We start from the raw sequence: 21,821 nt of genomic DNA, 5'->3' as shown, positions 1-21,821 counted from the left end.
TGAGTTGCCATCACACTTCTGCCATGGCAGTGACTTACTACTTTTTAGTGAGGCTCTAACTGTGTGGCCTGGTGCTAATCTGCACGAATGATCCTTTCTATATCTTGAACATTTATTTTGCATTCTGATTAATAGTATTGGGATTCCATATGGCATCATTGGATTGAGACATCATAATGAAAAATGGTGTATACTTTATTATTAGCTTCTTTTTCTCTTTGGAATTCTGTTTTATACATATGCTGTCATGTTTCTGGTTACATACCTTTGTATATTGCATTGGTCAAGATTTTCTAGAGAAGCAGAATTGACAGGAGATCTCTGAAATATTGTGTCTCATGAGACTGAGGCATGCATGAGTCCGATCCCATCGCAGGCGGCAGCTGGGACTCAGCGAAGGTTTCCGTGATGCCCAGGAGGGGCTCCCGACTGGAGCGGAGGTGGACGCCCCCTCTGACCGCTGAGACCACGTCTCCTCTTAGAGCCTTCAGCTGACTGCACGAGACTCTCCTCGCTATGGATGTGTCAGCCACCAGTGCAGTCAGCTGCGGAGGATTTACGCCCACAAAGCCCTCACGGTGGCAGAGCAGACAGCAGCAGGACACCATCACCTGGCCAGGCTGACCCCTGATCCTATATGTCACAAATGTTTTACCCAGTTTATCGAAATCTCCAATTGTTACATCCTGAAACTTGATTTTTCAGGAGTTTCCTTTTTTGGCATGGGCAGGCCCCAGAAATTGAACCCAGGTCTCCAGCTCGGCAGGCGAGAATTCTTTCCACTGAGCCACTGTTAGGCTGCCCTGGAATTCCATTTTTAACTAACATTTAGTAGGTGAAGAAACTGAAAAGAAAAAAGTTTAGTTGACTTATAATTGGGGCAGTTATTTGAATTTGTCCTTACGGTTTCTCCCCTCAGGTTTGTTACCTTTAACTTTTCCATGCCAAGGACCCTCCCAATTTTTTCCTTTACATTAGCACTCCTAAATACTGCCAGGCAAAGGTACACCCTGTTGGAAGTGGTTTGGATAATGTATTTGAAGAAGATCATTAAAAACAAAAATCTCAGAAGAGAATGTAAAATCCATAAGAAAAAACAGACTAACAAATTTCATGATTCTCACACTTTGAATCTCATGATTTCCTTGCGACCGTGGTGGAGCAATCACTTGCCTGCGCTTAGAACTATAGAAAGACAAGGCATAGAAAAACATATTCCTGAATCACAGCAAAGCCCAAGTTTCCAAAAACAGGCCTGTTGAATAATTTAAGTTAGTCTGTAGCTCCTTAGGTGAGGTCAGGTGGCTTTCACCAATAATTGTCAGAGTTTTAAGCAGCTCATATTACTACTCTCTTGTTTTTCCTTCCACCTTCATTTTGCAGTGCAGATGGGAATTATTGCAAGGAAATCATGAGATTCAAAGTGTGAGAATCATGAAATTTGTTAGTCTGTTTTTTCTTATGGATTTTACATTCTCTTCTGAGATTTTTGTTTTTAATGATCTTCAAATACATTATCCAAACCACTTCCAACAGTGTGTACCTTTGCCTGGCAGTATTTAGAAGTTTTGAACACGGATAGATGCAATGTAACCGCCTAAATACAACGCTGACTTACTGAGCACCCTCCTCTGGTTTTACAGCCGTGCTTCCTTCCTACTTTTTCCTGGGGTGGGGTGGGGCTGGGTATTTGTGATTTTTCTTTACTTCTTCGTCTTATTCATCTGCACTCGGCACTAGTAAAATTGTAGACCTGAAAGAATTGCTTGGTTGGTCTATGTTTGGTCTCTTTTTAAGACCTTTATAATTCCTTCTTCTCAGTTAGTAACTAAATTATTCAACAGGCCTGTTTTTGGAAACTTGGGCTTTGCTCTGATTCAGGAATATGTTTTTCTATGTCTTGTCTTTCTGTAGTTCTAAGCGCAGGCAAGTGATTGCTCCACCACGGTCGCACCCTTTTTACATGTTTAATTAACCCATGCTCTGTTAATTTTGATTTTGTTTTTCTTTTTTGACATTTGCTTTTCCTGCCATCATCTCATCTTTCCCCCAAGTTTCTTTACAGTTTTTCTGCACAAGACAACCTTAACATTCATGTTCTACGAATTTGGTATCTGTGTTTTCAGTGTGGTTGGAGGGTGCCGGTGTGCCCTCAAGGAAAGGCAGACAGGCTGGTCCCTACACTACATCCCTCTCTAGGGCTCCTTAGCCTAGATCGCGTCCCATCCTCTCCTGGAGGTGTTCACCCAATTAAGACAACATTCCCTTTTCTGATGAGCCATAGCAGCTAATGTCTCTAATAGTGGTGTAACTCTGTGGCCGTATGTAATTGTATGCTGTTGTTGAATGCCTTCGTGAGTCTTGTTGCCGCTGTACAGTGTCGATAAGCTCCTCGGTGGAGACCAGTGTCCTGGGTCTCTGTCCCCATCGGCCCAGCATGGGGAAGCCTTAGCAAGGAGCTGGTGGGTGAAATGCCAGCTCCTGTCTATTCTCAGCACCAGCCTGTCCTCATCTGTCCTTTCAGGCTTTTTTATTTGTGGAGCATCAGAGGGGTGTCTTTACAGTTGAGGTCGAGGAACCTGTGCTCTCGTCAACTCCACTCACCTCTCCTTTTTTCCGTAGGTTTTCCCTTCTTCCATCTTTCACTTAGTAGCTTGCTATTCTCTCTGCTCTCCTAATTGCACAGAGCTGCTCCCTGGCCATGCCACCAGGCGCTACTTAACAGCAGCTCCTAGAACATGGCAGCCCTGCCAGTGCTGACTGCCTGCTGATTTTTGGCTTAAATCCTGCTTTTGCTTGAAGGATCAGAAACTTTTCGTTTCTGAAATCCTTATTTTTGACTAAATGTGCTGGATAATAGAATCTTAGTTCTGACCTGTGCCCCTGTGTTGCTGTTGACTGGGTGTTGGTTGGGCATCCGTCCGGCTCACCTGCCCTTCCCATCCGAATGGCATACGCGTGTCTGCAGGGTGCCGCCGTCGCTCAGGCTTGTCCTCCGCACTTGCAGCTCATGGTGGTGGTCGGTGGCCAGGCCCCCAAGGCGATCCGCAGCGTGGAGTGCTACGACTTCAAGGAGGAGAGGTGGCACCAGGTGGCCGAGCTGCCGTCCAGGCGGTGTAGAGCGGGTAAGCGTGCAGTACCCCGCAGCCCCTCCGCCGGACCCCCCAGAACCCCCGGCCCCCCCACCCCTCCGGCCCCCTGGCCCCCAGCCCCTCCGCCGTACCGCTGCACCCCCTGACCCTCCACCAGCCACACCACCTTTGTTAACTTGTTTTTAATCTTATGCTATTATAAATAGTTCCTGAACGAATTTCCTTATGCATCATTGTGTATGTTTGCAAATGCTTTTCAGTAGGATGGAGTTCTGGGTTAAGGGGCACCCTAAGAGCCAAGTGAGTGTACCCACTGACTGTGCGGACGTGCCCTCTGCGCTCGGTGGCAGCTTATAGTTTGCGCCCTGAGCTTTGCCAGTCTGGGAGTGAAAGATGCACTCTCACTTGGTTTGTGTTTTCTTGAGGTACAGATCTTTGATTTGTGCTTATTTACTAAAGAGAGTTAAACACCTTTCTCTGAATTGTCAGTTCCTGATTTTTTTCATTTTTCATTTTGTTGTTTTATTGTTTTGACAGAGAAATTTATGGATTAAGGAAAGCTGCCTTCTGTCTATCATATGTGGTATAAACGTTTATTCATATTAATCTTTTATCTTCTGACGATGGTGTTTTTGCCATGTAAAAACTGTGACTTTTTATTTATTTCTCTGTGTCAGGGCTTTGCATCTTTTCATTTAGAGATTTGTCTCTAACTTAAAGAAGTTAGAGACAAAAATATAAAATAAGGTATAGATGAGGAAACTGTAAAGGGTAATTACTCCAAAATTATTTATAGGTTTATGTGTCACATGCATATACTTTTTAAAACTTTTTGAGTGGAAATAATTTTAGACTTAGAGTTGCAAAGCTAGTACAAGGAGTTCTGGTATACTCTTTTCTCGGCTTTATATACCACTGCACAAGCATTACCGCTAGCAAATGAACATTGGCATGGTCGTGTTGGAGATCTGCCCACTTTATTCGCATTTCCCGTTCTCGCATTCGCATCCTTGCCCCGCACCCTGTGTGTGGCGTCCCTCGGTCTCCTCCATTGGTGGCAGCCCCATCCCTGCCTTTCACCTTGGGCTTGTCTGGTGTTTCTTATTGGGTCGAGGTTATGAACTTGGGCAGACGTTTCCCTCCCAGGGTGTGTGGTATCAGCCCAGCATTAACTTCATTGCTTGGTTGAAGCTGTGTCTGCACAGTAACAAAATTGTATTTTAAAAACATGGACTTTTCTAGTGCTTTTGCAGTTATATTTTTAATTTCTAAATATCTGAGCTTTATTTTGGCATGAGAAGTAAAGCATGGGTTTCTGTCTTTCGGAACTAGCTGGTTGTCCCCATGCCCTTTATTGATGCTCAGCCTGTCTGCGCTCATATGAAATGCTGCCTTTGGCATATGCTAAGTTTCCACGTTTCTTTTGATTTGTTCTAAATTTTCTGTTCTTGTCCACTGATCTGTTCTTGCCTATCCATGTGTCGAAGCAAAGCAATAATTTAAGATGTGTTTAAACATTTCAGAGCACCAGCTCCTGCCTCGTTACTCCATTGTAATTGTAATTCTCCTGGCTGTTCTGGAATGACCCATCTAGGGCAGACGGCCACACTTACAATACGAAAACTCTCCCTGGGGACACGTTATATTTTTCCATGTATTCACATCTGCCTTTATGTCCTTCAGATTTTTAACATTTTCTTTACATGGTTCTGTATGTTTCTTGCAGATTTTTCCTTAGATATTTCATCTTTGTATTAGGTAGTATTGGGATCTTCCATGATATTTAGCTCGTTTCTTAGTCACCCCTCATTCCTGGTAGTTTCCTCCACACTGCACCTGTGTAAGTCAGTCGCAGGCCTGAATTTACGCCCCTGTGTGCCATTTGCTGGTCGAGGGCTTTGCCTACACACGCCCTCCGCCCGCCCACCTTCTTCCCCCTCCCTCCTCCCTCCCTCCCTCCCTTCCCCCTCTTCCCTCCTTCCTCCTTTACCTCCTTCCTCTTTTCCTTCCTCTCTCTCCCCTCTCCCTCTTTCCCCTCATCCCTCCCTCTCCCCCTCCCCTCCTTCCCCTCTTCCCTCCTTCCCCCTTCCCTCCTTCCTCCTTTCCTTCCCCCTCCTCCCCCTCCCTCCTTCCCTTCCTCCCTCCCCCTCCTCCCTCCCCTTTCCTCCCCCCCTTCCCTCCCTGCCACATGCTGTTGGACTGACCATCATCTCAGCCAGGCCACTCAGCCCGACAGGCATCTGGGTCTCAGTGGCTAGGCAAGGGGTCCCCTCCCAACCAGGACTCCAGGGGAAATTGAACCTTGAAGACTGATGTATTCTCTTCTTTCTGAAATATACTAAAGCTTTGAAAGCATACTGTAATATCTCCTGGAAATGATACATTTTGGTTTCTTTGGTTGTGTTTCCAGGGAAAGGAAAATGAAAATTGCATTGGCCCAAATTTCCACAGTGACCATTCCCCACTGTAACTCTCAATGAGATTCGGATATAGGGTGTTTTTGGGCTGAAATATGCTACCTGCTGTCACTGTGTTCTGGTCCCAGGGAGCCCAAGAAATCTGGTGGTTACCTTTGAGCCTTAGCTAATTCTGTGCTACTTAAACTGTGCATGGCCGTGACTTGGTTTTATCAGAAAGTCATAAAGATGAAGTTTTGAGCCTTCATCTTCTGATTGAAGCCATGCCTTTCCCTAGTGCAGATCTGTCCCAGCAAGCAGGGGTGCCTGAACTACGGGGCATCTGGGTGCTTTCCTGGGGGGCTGTGCATTCCCTGGGGGGCTGTGCCTTCTCTGGGGGGTTGTGCATTCCCCTGCAGGGCTGTGTATACCCTGCAGAGCTGTGCATTCCCTGCAGGGCTGGGCATTCCCTGGGGGGCTGTGCATTCCCTGCAAGGCTATGCATTCCCTGGGGGGCTGTGCATTTCCTGGGGTGCTGTGTGTTTCCTGGGGGACCTTGCATTCCCTGGAGGGCTGGGAGTGGAGGCCAGCATGGGGTCTGAGGCCACCAAGATGGGGCTGCCTCACCTTGTGACATCCAAGCATGGGCCTATGAAGAACACTGGGCTACAGGACCCAGGGTCTGGTCGCTCCATTGTTTGTGAGTTCCAGGGGAAAGGGGTTAGCGCCCACATCCGGTAGTTAGAGGGTCTTGCTGGGGCACTGATGGGAGGCCGCCTAAGGTTCCAGCAGTAGATGTGAAGCCCTGAGGGCAGTGATGCTGCACAGCACTCCTCATTGATGAGCCCCCCACTTGGCCGTGGGGCTTCAGGAGCTGGGGGAGTCATTCAGCCACTGTGGCTCGGGGACACCTCGTCAGGGACTTGGGCTTTGACCTTGAGAGTGGGAGACAGTGAGTGGGGTGCGAGGTGCTCCTCCGGCCCCACGGCAGTGGGGACGGAAGTTCAACAAAGAAAAAGGAGGTTGAAATCCGAATGCGGCGATGAAGCTCTTCTGCCTGGGACTCTCACAGCTTTGGCTGGGTCGGGGACTCTTCCCGAGGGCCAGAGGGAACCATTTGGACTTTAGGGTGCTCTGGTCTCCAGGGCTGGTCTGCCAGGGCAGCTCCACGGGGTGAGACACCAGTGCTAGCGTTTGAGTTTCAGATCGTTTCTGAAGTTTCCCAGGATGTTCTTTTGACTTTTTCTTAACTTAAAAAATGTTGAGGCCATGCAAACATGGCAGGTAGCCTTTGGCCCGCCGACCCTGCAGAAGCGCAGTGACAGGTGGACTGGAAGAGCCCGTATAGAGCGCGCAGCCGGAAACGCCAGGAGAACAGCACAGCGGGCCAGAGGGTGCGGCCTGAAATTAACATCCGAAGTCCACCTGCGTGAGATGGACTCGCTTGCGCCTGGCACTTCTGGCCACGTGGGGGGCAATGTGGCCATGGGGCAGCATAGGGGTCCGTGTGGGGGTCTGCGTGGGGCTGATGCCTGTGGTCCCTGCCCCCTCCAGGCATGGTCTACATGGCGGGGCTGGTGTTTGCCGTGGGCGGCTTCAACGGCTCGTTGCGCGTGCGCACCGTGGACTCGTACGACCCGGTCAAGGACCAGTGGAGCAGTGTGGCCAACATGCGCGACCGCAGGAGCACCCTGGGCGCCGCCGTGCTCAACGGGCTGCTCTACGCTGTGGGCGGCTTCGATGGCAGCACAGGTACCCAGGCCGCATTGGGAGGCGCACGGTGCTTAGCCGGGATTTAGGTCCCAGGGAAGAGGTGGCGGGTCCCCACAGGCCCGCGGAGCACACAACCCGCTGCGCATCCGCCGCCGGCCCCGCAGGTGTAAGCGGCTGCTGACCGCCAGTGCTCGGCCATGTAATGACACTCGCTCCACCGCTTCCTCCTTAACGTTCCTCCCATTTAACACGCCCATGGTGTCTCCCATTGAGCCGTGTGTGTGCACGTGTGTGTGTGTGCGCGCGTGTGGGGGGGGCAGAGCTAGCCTGACGCGTGCCCCGTGTGCCTGCAGGTCTGGCGTCCGTGGAGGCCTACAACATCAAGTCCAACGAGTGGTTCCATGTGGCGCCCATGAACACGAGGCGGAGCAGCGTGGGTGTAGGCGTGCTGGGAGGTGGGTGCCCCAGGTGTGCTGGGAGGTGAGTGCCCCTAGGTGCGCTAGGAGGTAGGTGCCCCAGGTGTGCTGGGAGGTGGGTGCCCCAGGTGTGCTGGGAAGTAGGCGCCCCCAAGTGGCTGGACGCACTGCCACGCAGTTGCTAAGCAGCGTCACAGGCGGGCCAGCCAACAGCACTCCAACTAGAAGGTGGTGATGGGCCTGCTGCCTCCTCCCTCCTCCTCCTCCTCTTCCTCTGTCTGTGTAATGTGCATTTGTACGTTTGTCTGCTGTGCTAAAACAGCTGAGTGGGGAGGAAATCAGTGACCTTCCTGTGCAGCCCTGATGGAGAGGGCCGTTCACACTTAGGGGTGAGTTACCCCTTGATTTATTGGTTTTCTGCTTTGTCCCCAACAGAATTTAAGACAGACTATAAATAGTATTTTTCGGTGTGATTTTGATATTGGCTTGTGCACATTTGTCAGGTCCCACCCCTTTCCACTGCAGATATAATTCCCTGAACTAACGTTTTAGAAACAGCTTTATTGGGCTATAAATCCTACGCAGTGCGCATCACCCGTTTAAAGCGTGTATGTTGCTGTCACCGAGCTGCGCTCGCACTCCATGGCTCCTCCAAGCTGCCCTTCGCCTGACGGCTGCCCCTTCCCTGTGTGGCTGGGCCTCTGCGACCTCACCTCTTGCCCCTGAGCCCCCACACTTGCCGCCCTCTGCGGTGGCCTCACCTCCAGGCTCTGGGTTTAGCCGCGGCACCGACCAGCAGTGCGTTTCCTTGAACTGCCAAATGATGTTCTTTCGCATCCGTGTACTGACTCAGATATAGCTTTTATTTTTCCGATTACTAAGATAAATTTGATATTAAATTCCCTTTTCCAGGATGTTACTCCCTCACAAAATAGTGTTCTCCAGAAACCTAGCAGGTGTCCTTTCTGTTGAGTTAGCACCGTTATTGGGGAAAGTGGAAAATCACTGCCTCCACCAGGCTGGAGGCCGCATGGTGTGACGTGAGCACGGGGGGACGAGGCTCCTCCCGGGCCCTTCCCGCCGGAGAGCATTTGGGTGCGTGTGCTGGGCTCCAGCCCCCTGACGCCCCTGTGCCCGCAGGCCTGCTCTACGCAGTGGGCGGCTACGATGGCGCGTCCCGCCAGTGCCTGAGCACCGTGGAGCGCTACGACGCAGCGGCCGACGCCTGGGCCTACACGGCCGAGATGAGCACGCGGCGCAGTGGAGCAGGTGAGTGCGGGGCGCCGGCTGCAGCCCTCACCCCCCCGGGACCTGCCGGTTCAGGGAGCAACGTAAGGGGTGCTGCGGTGGGGGGCAGCGGGGGTTGCGAGGGGGCTACAGGTAGCGGGGTGCAGTGGCAGGCAAAGGGGTGGCAGTGGGGTGGCAGTGGCAGGCAGCGGCGGGGGTGTGTGGCAACAGGCAGTGGGGGGCAGTGGCAGGCAGTGGGGGCAGCAGCAGGCAGTGGGGGGCCTGCATGCAAACTGTACCTGGTGCACTCTTGTTTGGAAGGGCCTCTTTTCTTTTTTGTGGATGTATTTATATTGCCTGGCATTCCTTTTTAGTTTTTAAATTTAGTGCTAATTAGGGAATGTGTTTAATGATCAAGAATTTGTATCTCTGTTACACATTTTTTGCACCTTAATGCAGATTTACTTTTAACATGAAAGTTGTTTTCAAAAGGTTTAGATTAAAGGACTTCTCTTCTGTGGTCCATATATATTATTATTTTCTTTTCATACATCATTTTTAAGAATAATAGATCTTTTTAGGATACTTGTTAATTCTTTTTCATTTCTGGCTCAAGTTGTATGCTTTAACATCAGCTTACTTTTATTGTGAATGATGATTTGAAAAGATTTGCTTTGAGTAGTTTGGGTCAGCCCTGACGTGTGTCTCTCGCCCACTCTACTGTGCCATAATGCATCATGTCTTACAGGTGTCGGCGTGCTGAACAACATGCTGTACGCGGTAGGAGGGCACGACGGCCCTTTAGTGCGGAAAAGCGTTGAAGTTTATGACCCAGCCAACAACGCCTGGAGACCGGTCGCAGACATGAACATGTGCCGAAGGAATGCGGGTACCCGTCCATCCAATTACACGGCCGTGTGTCCAGTGGCTGTTTCGCTCACCTGAGCTCTGCCCAGCGCATGCCTTGCTGTGTCAGGAGCAGCAGCTCCTGTGAGGCTTCCTGCTTCTACTGGTGCTGTCGCTGTCTCTTTTTTTAAAAAAAATTATACTAAAGAGTCACCAGAAGTTAATTTATAGTGTGTAAAGATGAAGATGTTCATACAAAAAAATTCGTTTTTTTAATGTTCACGATAAGTCTGTTTACAGTTAAGACGGAAATAACTTCAACTTTCAGATACTGGAAAAAAAAATATCCCAAATAAGCATAAAAGGTGATGTGACAGGTCACACTACTTCTTAGTAAAAATGTAACATCGCGTTAATTAATTTTTACACCAGATTCTTTTTTTTTATTCATAAAACCAGTCCACATACAACATGAACATTCTTAACATATGAGCATTCCATACATGGTGTACAATCATTAGCTTACAATATCATCACATAGCTGTGCATTCTTCACCATGATCATTTCTCAGAACATTTACATCACTTCAGAAAAATAAATAAAAAGAAAAAAGAAAAAACTCATACATACCTTACCCCTTACTCCTCCCTCTCATTGACCACTAGTATTTCCCTCTACTCAAGGTTCCATGTATTTATTTATGGCATTTATTTATTAAAATAAATAATTTATTTTAACATTTGTTCCCCCTGTTATTTATTTATTTTTAATCCATATTTTTTTACTCATCTGTCCATACCATAGATAAAAGGAGCATCAGAACAAGGTTTTCACAATTACAGAGTCACATCGTGAAAGCTATATCATTATACAATCATCTTCAAGAAACATGGCTACTGGAACACAGCTCTACAGTTTCAGGCACTCCCTTTAGCCTCTCTAATACACTTTAAACTAAAAAGGGATATCTATGTAATGTGTTAGAATAACCTCCAGGATAATCTCTTGACTCTGAAATCTCTCAGCCACTGACACTTTGTCTCATTTTGGTTTTCCCCCTTTCAGTTGAGGAGGTTTTTTCAATCCCTTGATGCTGAGTCCCAGCTCATTCCAGGCCTCCCCCATGTAGAGGGGGGAGGGCAGTGAGTTCGCTTGCCATGTTGGCTGAGAGAGAGAGGCCACATCTGAGCAACAAAAGAGGTTCTCTGGGGATGACTCTTCTAGGCCTAATTTTAAATAGGCTTACTTAGCCTATCCATTGAGGGGATAAGTTTCATAGGAACAAACCCCAAGATTAAGGGCTCAGCCTATTGATTTTGTTGTCCTCACTACTTGTGAGAATATCAGGCCTTCTCCAAATGGGAAAGTTGAATTTTCTCTCTTTCTTACCATTCCCCTGAGGAGACTTTGAAAATACTTTTTTATTCACTGTTCAAATCAGTCTAGGATTTATCGGGGCATCACTCTGGACAAACCTGCAAAATCTCATGCCCTACTCAAGGTTCCATGTACTTATGGTATTCAATTATATTAGGAGATGTACTAGTCAAAATATAAGTTTTGTACCAAATAAACATTTTTTGCTTTAGTCTCATACATAAGTTAAAGTTTTAAAATATGAATTGCCATCTATTTTCAATACCCTTGCAATGCTGACATTCCCTCATTCTTCCTCATGCAAAAACATTTTTTAATTTGTACATTTAGGCACTATTATTGGACACTCTAGGCATTCCTAGATTATACCATCTCGGTCTTGATCATCTATCTTTCCTTCTGACTTCGTGTCCCCAGCCCTCCTCCCTCTATCATTCTCACACTCAGCTTCGTTTAGTGTACTAACATTATTGTATTACAGTTAGGTAGTATTGTTCTATCCATTTCTGAATTTTTCACAATCTGTGTCCCTTCCACTCCAATTAACCAATATTTACCGTATTCTCTCTCATGATGGTCTCTGTTCTTGGCTGAAATTCTCCAAATTCATTCACTAATGTTAGTTCATATCAGTGAGACCATACAATATTTGTCCTTTTGTTTCTAGCTAACCACACTCAGCATAATGTCCTCGAGGTCCACCCATGTTGTTAAATACTTCATACTTTATTCAGTCTTACAGCTGTGTAATATTCCATTGTATGTATATACCACAGCTTGTTTAGCCACTCGTCTGTTGATGGACATTTTGGCTGTTTCCATCTCTTGGCAATTGTGAATAACGCTGCTATAAACATTGGTGTGCAAATGTCTATTTGTGTCCTTGCCCTCATGTCCTGAGTAGATACCTAGCAATGGTATTGCTGGATCATGTGGCAGTTCTATACTTAGCTTCCTGAGGAACCGCCAAACTGCCTTCCACAGTTGTTGTACCATTTGACATTTCCACCAACAGTGGATGTGCCTTTTAGCCGTTTGTAGTTCCTCTTCTGAGAGGTGTCTGTTCATGTCTTTGGCCCATTTTGTAATTGGGTTGGCTGTCTTTTAGTTGTTGAGTTGAAAAACCTCTTTATATATTCTGGATACTAGACCCTTATCTGACATATCGTTTCCAAATATTGTCTTCCATTGTGTAGGCTGTCCTTCTACTTTCTTTACAAAGTTCTTTGATGCACAACAGTGTTTAATTTTGAGGAGTTCCCATTTATCTATTTCTTTTTTCAATGCTCGTGCTTTGGGTATAAGATTTAGGGAACCATCTCCTATTATAAGATTTATAAGATATTTCCCTACACTTTCTTCTAGAAGTTTTATGGTCTTAGATCTAATGTTTAGGTCTTTGATCCATTTTGAGTTAATTTTTATATAGGGTGTGAGATATGGATCTTCCTTCATTCTTTTGCACGTGGATATCCAAGTCTCTGGGCACCATTTATTGAAGAGACTGTTCTGTCCCAGGTGAGCTGGCTTGACTGCCTTATCAAAGATCAATTGTCCATAGATGAGAGGGTCTATATCTGAATACTGTTTGATTCCATTGGTCAATATATCTATCTTCATGCTGGTACCATGCTGTTTTGACCACTGTAGCTTCATAATATGCCTTAAAGTCAGGTAGTGTGAGACCTCTGACTTCATTTTTCTTCCTCAGGATATTTTTAGCTATTCGGGGCACCCTGCCCTTCCAGATAAACTTGGTTATTGCTTTTTCTATTTCTGAAAAGTAAGTTTTTTAGATTTTAATTGATATTGCATTGAATCTATAAATCAATTTAGGTAGAATTGACATCTTAACTATATTTAGTCTTCCAATCCATTAACACGGTATGCCCTTCCATTTATTTAGGTCCTCTGTGATTTGTTTTAGCAATTTCTTGTAGTTTTCTTTGTATAGGTCATTTGTATCCTTAGTTAAATTTATTCCTAAATATTTTATTATTTTGCTTGCAATTGTAAATGGAGTTTTTTTCTTGATTTCCCCCTAAGATTGTTCATTACTAGTATATAGAAACACTGCAAATTTGTGATCTTGTAACCTACCACTTTGTTGTACTCATTTATTAGCACTAGTAGTTTTGCTGTGGATTTTTTGGGTTTTCAACACATAGTATCATATCATCTGCAAACAGAGAGAGTTTTGCTTCTTCCTTTCCAATTTTGATGTCTTGTATTTCTTTTTCTTGTCTAATTGCTCTGGCTAGAACTTCCAACACAGTTGTTGAATAACAATGGTGATAGTGGACATCCTCGTCTTGTTCCTGATCTTAGGGGGAAAGTTTTCAGCTTTTCCTCATTGCAGATGATGTTAGCTGTGGGTTTTTCATATATTCCCTTTATCATGTTCAGGAAGTTCCCTTCTATTCCTATTCTTTGAAGTTCTTTCAACAAGAAAGATGTTGAATTTTGTCAAATGCCTTTTCTGCATCAATCAAGAAGATCATATGGTTTTTCTGCTTTGATTTGTTGATATGGTGTATTACATTAATTGATTTTCTTATGTTGAACCGTCCTTGCATACCTGGAATGAATCCTACTTGATAATGGTGTATAATTCTTTTAATGTACTGCTGGATTTGATTTGCATGAATTTTGTTGAGGATTTTTGCATCTCTATTCATTAGAGAGATTGGTCTGTAATTTTCTTTTCTTGTAGTATCTTTGTCTGGCTTTGGTATGAGGGTAATGTTGGCTTCATAGAATGGGTTAGGTAGCCTTCCCTCCTCTTTTTTTTTTTGAAGAGTTTGAGTAGGATTGGTACTAATTCTTTCTTGAATGTTTGGTAGAATTCACGTGTGAAGCCATCTGGTCCTGGTTTTTCTTTTTTGGGAGCTTCTAAATGACTAATTCAATTTCTTTACTTGTGATTGGTTTGTTGAGGTCATCTATTTCTTCTTGAGTCAAAGTTGGTTTTTCATGCCTTTCTGCGAAGTTGTCCATTTCATCTACATTGACTCATTTATGAGCATAGAGTCATTCATAGTATCCTGTTATTACCTCCTTTATTTCTGTTGGGGTCAGTAGTTATGTCTCCTCTTCCATTTCTGGTTTTATTTATTTGCATCCTCTCTCTGCTTCTTTTTGTCAACCTCACTAAGGGTCTTTCTTTCTTATTGATTTTCTCATAGAACCAACTTCTGGTTTTGTTGATTTTCTTGATTGTTCTCATGTTCTCAGTTTCACTTATTTCTGCTCTAATCTTCATTATTTCTTTCCTTTTGCTTGCTTTTTGGGTCAGTTTCCTGTTCTTTCTGTAGTTCTTCCAAATGAACAGTTAATTCCTCAATTTTTGCTCTTTTTTGATATAGGCATTTAAGGCAATAAATTTCCCTTTTAGCACTGCCTTTGCTGCATCCCATAAGTTTTGATGTATTATGCTTTCATTTTCATTTGTCTAAAGATATTTACTGAATTCTCTTGTAATTTCTTCCTTGACCCACTAGTTGTTTAAGAGTGTGTTGTTGAGCTTCCATATAATTGTGAATTTTCTGGTCCTCTGCCTATTATTGATTTCCAACTTCATTCATTTATGATCCGAGAAAGTATTTTGTATGATTTCAATCTTTTAAAATTTACTGAGACTTGCTTTGTGACCCAGCATATGGTCTATCCTTGAGAATGATCCATGAGCACTTGAGAAAAAAGGTGTATCCTGCTATTGTTGGGTGTAATGTTCTATAAATGTCTGTTAAGTCTAGTTTTACTGTATTATTCAAATTCTCTGTTTCTTTGTTGATCCTCTGTCTAGATGTTCTGTCCACTGATGAGAGTGGGGAATTGAAGTCACCAACTTTTCTGGTAGATGTGTCTGTTTCTCCTTTCAGTGTTTTCAGTGTTTGCTTCATGTATTTTGGGGCACTCTGGCTTGATGCATAAATATTTATGATTGGGATGTCTTCTTGTTGAGTTATTCCTTTTATTAATGCTTAGTGTCCTCCTTTGTCTCTTTTGTTTTACATTTGAAGTCTAATTTGTTGGATATTAGTATAGCTATTCCTGCCCTTTTCTGATTGTTGTTTGCATGAAGTATCTTTTCCCAACCTTTTACTTTAAACCTATGTTTATCCTTGGGTCTAAAATGTGTCTCCTGTAGACAGCATATAAATGGGTCCCGTTTTTTAATCCATTCTGCCAATCTATGTCTTTTGATTGGGGAGTTTAATCCATTAACATTTAGTGTTATTACAGTATGGGTAGTATTTTCTTAGACCGTTTTGCCTTTTGGATTTTATGTGTCATATACAATTTTTCTTCTTTTTACTGTTACTGATAGTCTTAATTTCTGTACTTTTCTCCTCACCTTTCTCTCCTGTCTTTTCCTATCTGTCTCTAGTGCTCCCTTTAGTATTTCTTGCAGAGCCAGTCTCTTGGTCATAAATTCTCTCAGTGATTTTTTTGCCTGAAAATGTTTTAATTTCCCCCTCTTTTTTGAAGGATAGTTTTGCTGGATATAGAATTCTTGGTTGGCGGTTTTTCTCTTTTATTATCTTAAATATATCATACCACTGTCTTCTTACCTCCATGGTTTCTGCTGAGAAATCTACACATAGTCTTATTGTGCTTGCCTTGTATGTGATGGATTGTTTTTCTCTTGCTGCTTTCAAAAGTCTCTCTTTCTCTTTCACATCTGACATTCTCATTAGTAAGTGTCTTGGAGTACGTCTGTTTGGATCTATTCTGTTTGGGGTATGCTGCACTTCTTGGATCTGTAACTTTAAGTCTTTCTTAAGAGTAGGGAAATGTTTGGTGATAATTGTCTCCATTAGTTTTTCTCCTCCTTTTCCTTTCTTTTCTTCTTCTGGGACACCCACAACACGTATATTTGTGCACTTCATGTTGTCATTCAGTTCCCTGAGTCCTTGCTCGTATTTTTCCATTCTTTTCCCTTTATTTTCTTTTGCTTGTCAGATTTCAGATGTCCCATCCTCCAGTTCACTAATTCTATCTTCTGCCTCTTGAAATCTAACATTATATATTTCCATTTTTTTTCATCTCTTCTACTTTGCCTTTCATACCCAGAAGTTCTGTGATTTGTTTTTTCAGACTTTCAATTTTACTTTTTCTTCATCCTTTGCCTTCTTTTTATCTTCCCTCAATTCATTGATTTGATTTTTGATGAGGTTTTCCATGTCTTTTTGAACATTCTGAATTAATTGGTTCAACTCCTGTTCTCTCATTTGAACTGTTGGTTTGTTCCTTTGACTGGGCCATATCTTCAACTTTCCTAGTATTATTTGTTGTTTTGCTGGCATCTAGGCATTTAATTTCCTTAATTAGTTTATTCTGGAGATTTTTTTCACTTTTTTACCTAGGATTTTATTGCTGGATGACTTTGTTGTCTATCTGTTCTTTGACATTTAGTTCAGCTTATTCTAGACCTCTAGCATAGGTTCTATGTAACAGATTTTCTTGTTTCTTGCCCTACCTGGGTGGTGCCTTTTTTTTTCCTTAGGAGTGGAGTGTCTACTTGAGTATTATAGACCCTAATCAGATTTTCCCAGACCAGACTGACATCCTCTCTGGAGGAAAGAGTCACCTGCATCAGTTTTCCCTGAGGGTTAGACCCAGGTTGAAAGACTTTCCTATGAAGCCTCTGGACTCTGTGTTTTTCCTATCCTGCCTGGTACATGGTGCTTGTCTGCCTGCAGGTCCCACCAGTATAAGGTGATGCAGTACCTTTAACTTCAGCAGACTCTCCCTGCTGGGGGTGTGGTGGAGACAGAGGAGAGATTGTAGGCTAGCATTAATCATTTCACTTTTCCAGACCCTGGGGTCTGAATTCCTCGAGGGAGATATTCCATCTGAGCTGGGCCCCACCCCTCTCCTGGGGAAGGTACAGGCTCCAGACAAACACTCAAAGAAGTTTAATTCTGCCCTTGTCTGGGGCAGTTGGAGCCTAAAAAAACCCTGCAGCTGTGTCTAAAGAGCAGTCAAGCCGTAGAAACACAGTCATAAAAAAGAAAAAAAAAATTTCGTTTCAGACCAGGACCCCCATTCCTTGGGTTTGCCAATCAAGAGCTTAAGTTGGTACATTTTTCTGTGTATCTCCAGGTCCTCTGTGCCCCCTCCTTTCCTTCAGGGCCCAGACCTTTCAAGTATTTTGTGCTGTGTGATCCAAAAAAACCTGTTTGCTTGTTTTTTCTTTTTTTTTTCCATCAGCCCTGCCCCCTCTGCACTGAGGCAAAACCCAGCAACCTCAGCTTTTACTGGAGGTTCAGCTGAGCTGGAGGCCTGTTTCCAGCAGTCAGAATTTGTTAATTAATTCCACAATTGGAGCTTGGTTGTGCTCAGCCCCTGCCGCTAGTAAAGTCTCTTTCCTTCCCCTCCAGGAAGCAGCCTGGAGGGGAGGGGCGCCAGCCTCCAGGCTTGGAGGCTCACGGTTCTGGGGGGCTCACAGCCGGTCCAGCTGGTCCAGACTGGGGTACACTGTGTGTCCAGTCACTGACATGGCCCCAGCAGTTGTTCTGTCCTGTTTCTGGCTATTTACCAGCTGCTCTGGAGGACGGACTAAATCCCACACCTCGCTAAGCCATGATCTTGGCTCCCTCTCCACCAGATTCTAAAAGCATTCAAAAAACATTTGTGTCTTCTAATTGTCAGGTGTTCATGTGATAGAAGAAGATACAAGACAACTACGAGAAGCTGTAAAATTTAAAATGAAATAAGAATTAAAAAAATTGTTGCTTCAGAAAATATGCCTCACTTTCATCTCAAATCCATTTTAAATGCTCAACATGTCATTTTTTTTTTTTTTTTTAGTAAAAATCACGTGTCTTCTTCACCAAATAGAATTTAACGGCTTCTACTTGATGCGTCTTTTTTCCAGGCAGTTTTGTTACACAGCACCCCGTCCACCCGACGTGCAGGCAAGGATTCAGTGTGAGCACAGGGTGTGCTTTCATTACCACATCAGTTAATAGGACACTTTTATTGCCCCAAAATGAGAAGACCCAGGCCCCTCTTACCCCCACCATGGACTTATCGTTGCTGTGATCGTTGCTGTGATTGGTGGAAGACTGTTGTCATGTCACATCAGCTGTGGTCCGGGGTCTGCCGTGGGTCCCCCAGGCAGCCTGTCACTGCCCCTGGCTGCCATGGCAGCTGTGTGCCCTGGTGCAGGGAACGCCATCCTTGCTGTGCCCGCTAACCCGGCAGCTGGTGGCCCCTGTGGTACTGATGGGCACTGACCAGCTAACATGGATGGGCCCCCAATGACAGCCGCTGCCCGTTGCCCTTGGGCTCCCACCCTCAGCAGTCAGCCTGCTGGGCACAGCGCTTAGACTTCAGAAAGCAGCGGTCATCTGGGCAGGGTTAGAAAAGCTGTTTGCAATTTGAACTTTCATTATTATTTTCCTAAAGATTGGGATAATTTTATTTTTTCTACCTTCATTTTAATTTTTTTAATCAAAACTAGCTCATTTCTCCTGGCCCAGAATAAGACGCTAATGTGTCTGTAGAGCTGTCATTGTTCTGCGCTTGGAAAAGATTTGTGGGAAAGTTCGGGTTTAGGAAGAAGACTTTTCCTATGTCTCTGTTGAAAAAGTTGTTTCTTACCTTTGTTTGGACAGCAGTTAACTGAGCTTTCCTTTTTTGGGAATGATCAGGAAGGGGGGAAGTATGACTGCTGCACTGTTAGCTTGTTTTTCCTTCTCCAAAGAGTTAAGTATATTTATTGTCTATGTAAATAATGGACTTTGAATAATTTACTTATTTAATTTACAAGACAAAATATAATTGAGTTTTTAAAGTGTCACCTTCATTCCATGTTTTTTTGTGATTTAGAACAAGCTTCTGATGAGATCTGGACAGCCCTTCCTTTTTAATGCGCTACAGCAGGGACCCGCTGTGGGGGCGAGGCTGGGGGGCGCCTTCTCTTCCTGCCTCCCCGCAGGCATGCATGTCTGCAGTGGGCTCAGCGTGTGCAGTGTTGTCACCCATCCGGCGTGTGCACTACTTGTCTCTTCTCTGATTTTACAGGCGTCTGCGCAGTGAATGGTCTGTTGTATGTGGTTGGAGGGGACGACGGCTCCTGCAACCTGGCCTCAGTGGAGTATTACAACCCGACAACTGATAAGTGGACGATTGTGTCATCCTGTATGAGCACAGGGAGAAGCTATGCAGGTGATGCCCGTGTGTGGTGGGTGGCCCAAGGGGCACCAGGGGCCTGGACCCTCACGGCAGGAGGCACTGGGGGGCTTATTCCCCCAAAGTGGGGGCCGCCGGGGTCCTGACCGCCCCATGGCAGGAGGCACAACGCAGCAGCATCCTATTTGGTCCATTCTCTTCGTAAAAGAAGTGAAATGCTCTTTGATAAATGTAGAAATTGGGTTGTTTCTAAAAATTGGGCCTTCATGAGTGAGATTTCAAAACTGTATATGATATTAATTATTCCTTGATGATAGATGTTTCTATTGCTTTTAAGATTATAATGGTGACAAAATTAATCCAATAGTGGCATAAAAAAAGAGAAATGTATACTAATTAGCCATCCCTGTTGTTTATGCGTCATCTAAAATAACACCTCATACAAGAGCTGTGGCTTGGCATGAGGGGACTTTAACAGCTCCCATGGGGTGTAACTGACCTGTAGTTAGCAGCATCTGCTTAAAGTGTACAACGTGACTAGCTTTCACATACGGGTACACCTGGGCACTGTCCCTACGGTCAGAATAAACATATCTGTCACCTCCGAGAGTTCCCTGTTCCCCTATGAGTAGCAAGTTAATTTTTGGTATTTTTTTAATAAAATCATTTTCCCAGAATTGTAACTACATAGAACAAAAGAACTGCTCTGAATTAAATGTTTTGATGCAGTCCTATTCCATAACAAATTTCAGTAGCTTTTGGATAAAAATGATAGTGCTGTTAATGTTTAGGAAGGAGTTTCTAAAACCTGATTTATGTAGTCCCTGTTGCTTTAGTAATAAATCGTTTTTTCTTGGAGATACACAATGCTGTCTCTGACTCCTGTTTCAATTCTTCATTTCTTTGCTCAGGGGTCACAGTTATTGATAAACCTTTATGAGGCTGAAGGATGTTTTCGGCATATTTATATGTGAGAAACGGGCTTCAACATGTATTCCTGAAGTGACTGAGAATCTAGACATTCTCCACTTGTAGCTGCACTTGAAGTCTTGGTGCAGAAGACGAGATTGTCTGCCTTCCCAGGCCTTGGATACTGAAGATTATTTTTGGTAGAAGCACTGTGTAGGCTTTTTCTGCAGCGAGCAGCAGCTGACTGAATTTTAATAAGAAACCCAGACTGCAGGACACATTCTGCAGTTGTTAGACAGCACTTGCTTTCATAAAGACGCCCATACAGACTGGTTCCGTCAGCCTGGAATGACTATGGATTATTTCGTGAGGGAGGATAAAGTAATGTGTGTTCTTGTAAAATCAAATTTCTATCTTTATTCCTTCTGAGAATCTGTATTTCCAGGAAGTGAAAGTCTTTGAACAGTTATTAAAATCTATGTTAAAAATATAAACTAGTTGAGGGATGAAACTGTTTGCTTTTATAAAATATCTTTGATTAAATGAGTATAATAAATTGTGTGTATTTGAATGGGTGTCTATATGCTTTCCTTTAAATATGTTTGAAAAGATGTTTGAAACTTGACTATACTATTTATAATTGGCACAGTACTTTGAATTATGCCAGTACCACATTGTAAAACAGAGTTGTATTTTTTGATATTTAACTAATGCTTTACACTTTAAAATGCCACTTCTGAGGAATGAACATGGTGTAACACACTTGAATATGTGTGATGCCAAACTTTTTAAAATAAAATATAAATTCTGCTTATTTATTATTTCCTTTAGTTCAATCTTGGTCATGTTATGGCATATATTTTAATTTTTTCTTAAAATAACACTTTGGCATGAACATTACTGCAGATTTTTTATGAATAAAATGAATGTATGAAATTCAACTGAATTTGCATGGTCTAAAGAATTTTTTCTGTGTGTGCAAAATTAGCTGCTATTAACAGATGAGAGAACTTCCTGTGAGTAGCCATGTGTGTTGATCTAATTTTTCTGAGATCTTCAACTAATCTCACTTTTAAAATGACCAAAACCTGTCTTTCTTGAATTATCTTTGAATAAAAGTTTGTTTATTATTTCTTTCACAGTGTCCTTGATTTTTATCCATTTAATTTGCTGTTAAGAGAATTGCCTGTTGAATTTAACTTTATTTTAATAAAATTTGCATTTTTAAACTCCATAAATCTATATTTTTAATTTATTGCCAAAGCAAGGCTGTGAGATCAATAACTGAAGTTATTGAAAATTGTCCTCCAAGATAAGCCAACCTTAACCATCAAGGAAAAGATTCCCAATGAGGTGAAATTCAAGGTTTTTATATTTCCCTGTTCCCAATAGGGTCAGGATATGGATAAAGATTAAAATAAGTAGCATTTGACCAAAAGGAAAGTCTAAGAAAAAGTATCTACAACAACTGAGAGATCAGTAGTGATTTTGAAGCCAAATAACTAAGCTGAGGACATGGGAGGGGTGGGAAGGCCATGGACGGAAAGCTGGGGTGCTGGACACAGGAGGGAGGGGCAGTCAGTGAGACATGGGGGCTCTTCGGGGGATGCAGGTCAGCATGAGGGCTCCCACAGCCACCGACTCTCAGGAGGAAAGATGATCACACCTGTGATAAAATGTCTGTTTCATTGATACAGGGTGC

At 43.9% G+C, this 21,821-nt stretch overlaps 1 protein-coding gene across 6 annotated transcripts in view; it reads left to right on the top strand.

The window, feature by feature from the left end:
- KLHL2 (kelch like family member 2) overlaps positions 1–21,249 on the top strand; it is a 107,167-nt gene extending 85,918 nt beyond the window's left edge. For 5 of the 6 annotated variants that reach the window (XM_077144334.1, XM_077144332.1, XM_077144336.1 and 2 more), the window contains 7 exons: positions 3,008–3,125; positions 7,043–7,240; positions 7,555–7,656; positions 8,758–8,886; positions 9,593–9,733; positions 19,103–19,246; positions 20,122–21,249. In XM_077144334.1, the coding sequence (XP_077000449.1) occupies positions 3,008–3,125; positions 7,043–7,240; positions 7,555–7,656; positions 8,758–8,886; positions 9,593–9,733; positions 19,103–19,246; positions 20,122–20,150 (861 nt within the window). In that variant the 3' untranslated portion in view covers positions 20,151–21,249. Of the gene's footprint in view, positions 1–2,968; positions 3,126–7,042; positions 7,241–7,554; positions 7,657–8,757; positions 8,887–9,592; positions 9,734–19,102; positions 19,247–20,121 lie in introns of all 6 variants that reach the window. The other variant, XM_077144333.1, reaches the window with a different exon arrangement.
- The last annotated feature ends 572 nt before the right edge of the window (positions 21,250–21,821 follow it).

The sequence above is a fragment of the Tamandua tetradactyla genome, chromosome 26 (assembly GCF_023851605.1).
Source record: "Tamandua tetradactyla isolate mTamTet1 chromosome 26, mTamTet1.pri, whole genome shotgun sequence".
Taxonomy (NCBI): Eukaryota; Metazoa; Chordata; class Mammalia; order Pilosa; family Myrmecophagidae; genus Tamandua; species Tamandua tetradactyla.
The sequence above is the reverse complement of the archived record's forward strand: the minus strand, read 5'-3'. Positions and strand labels throughout refer to the sequence as shown.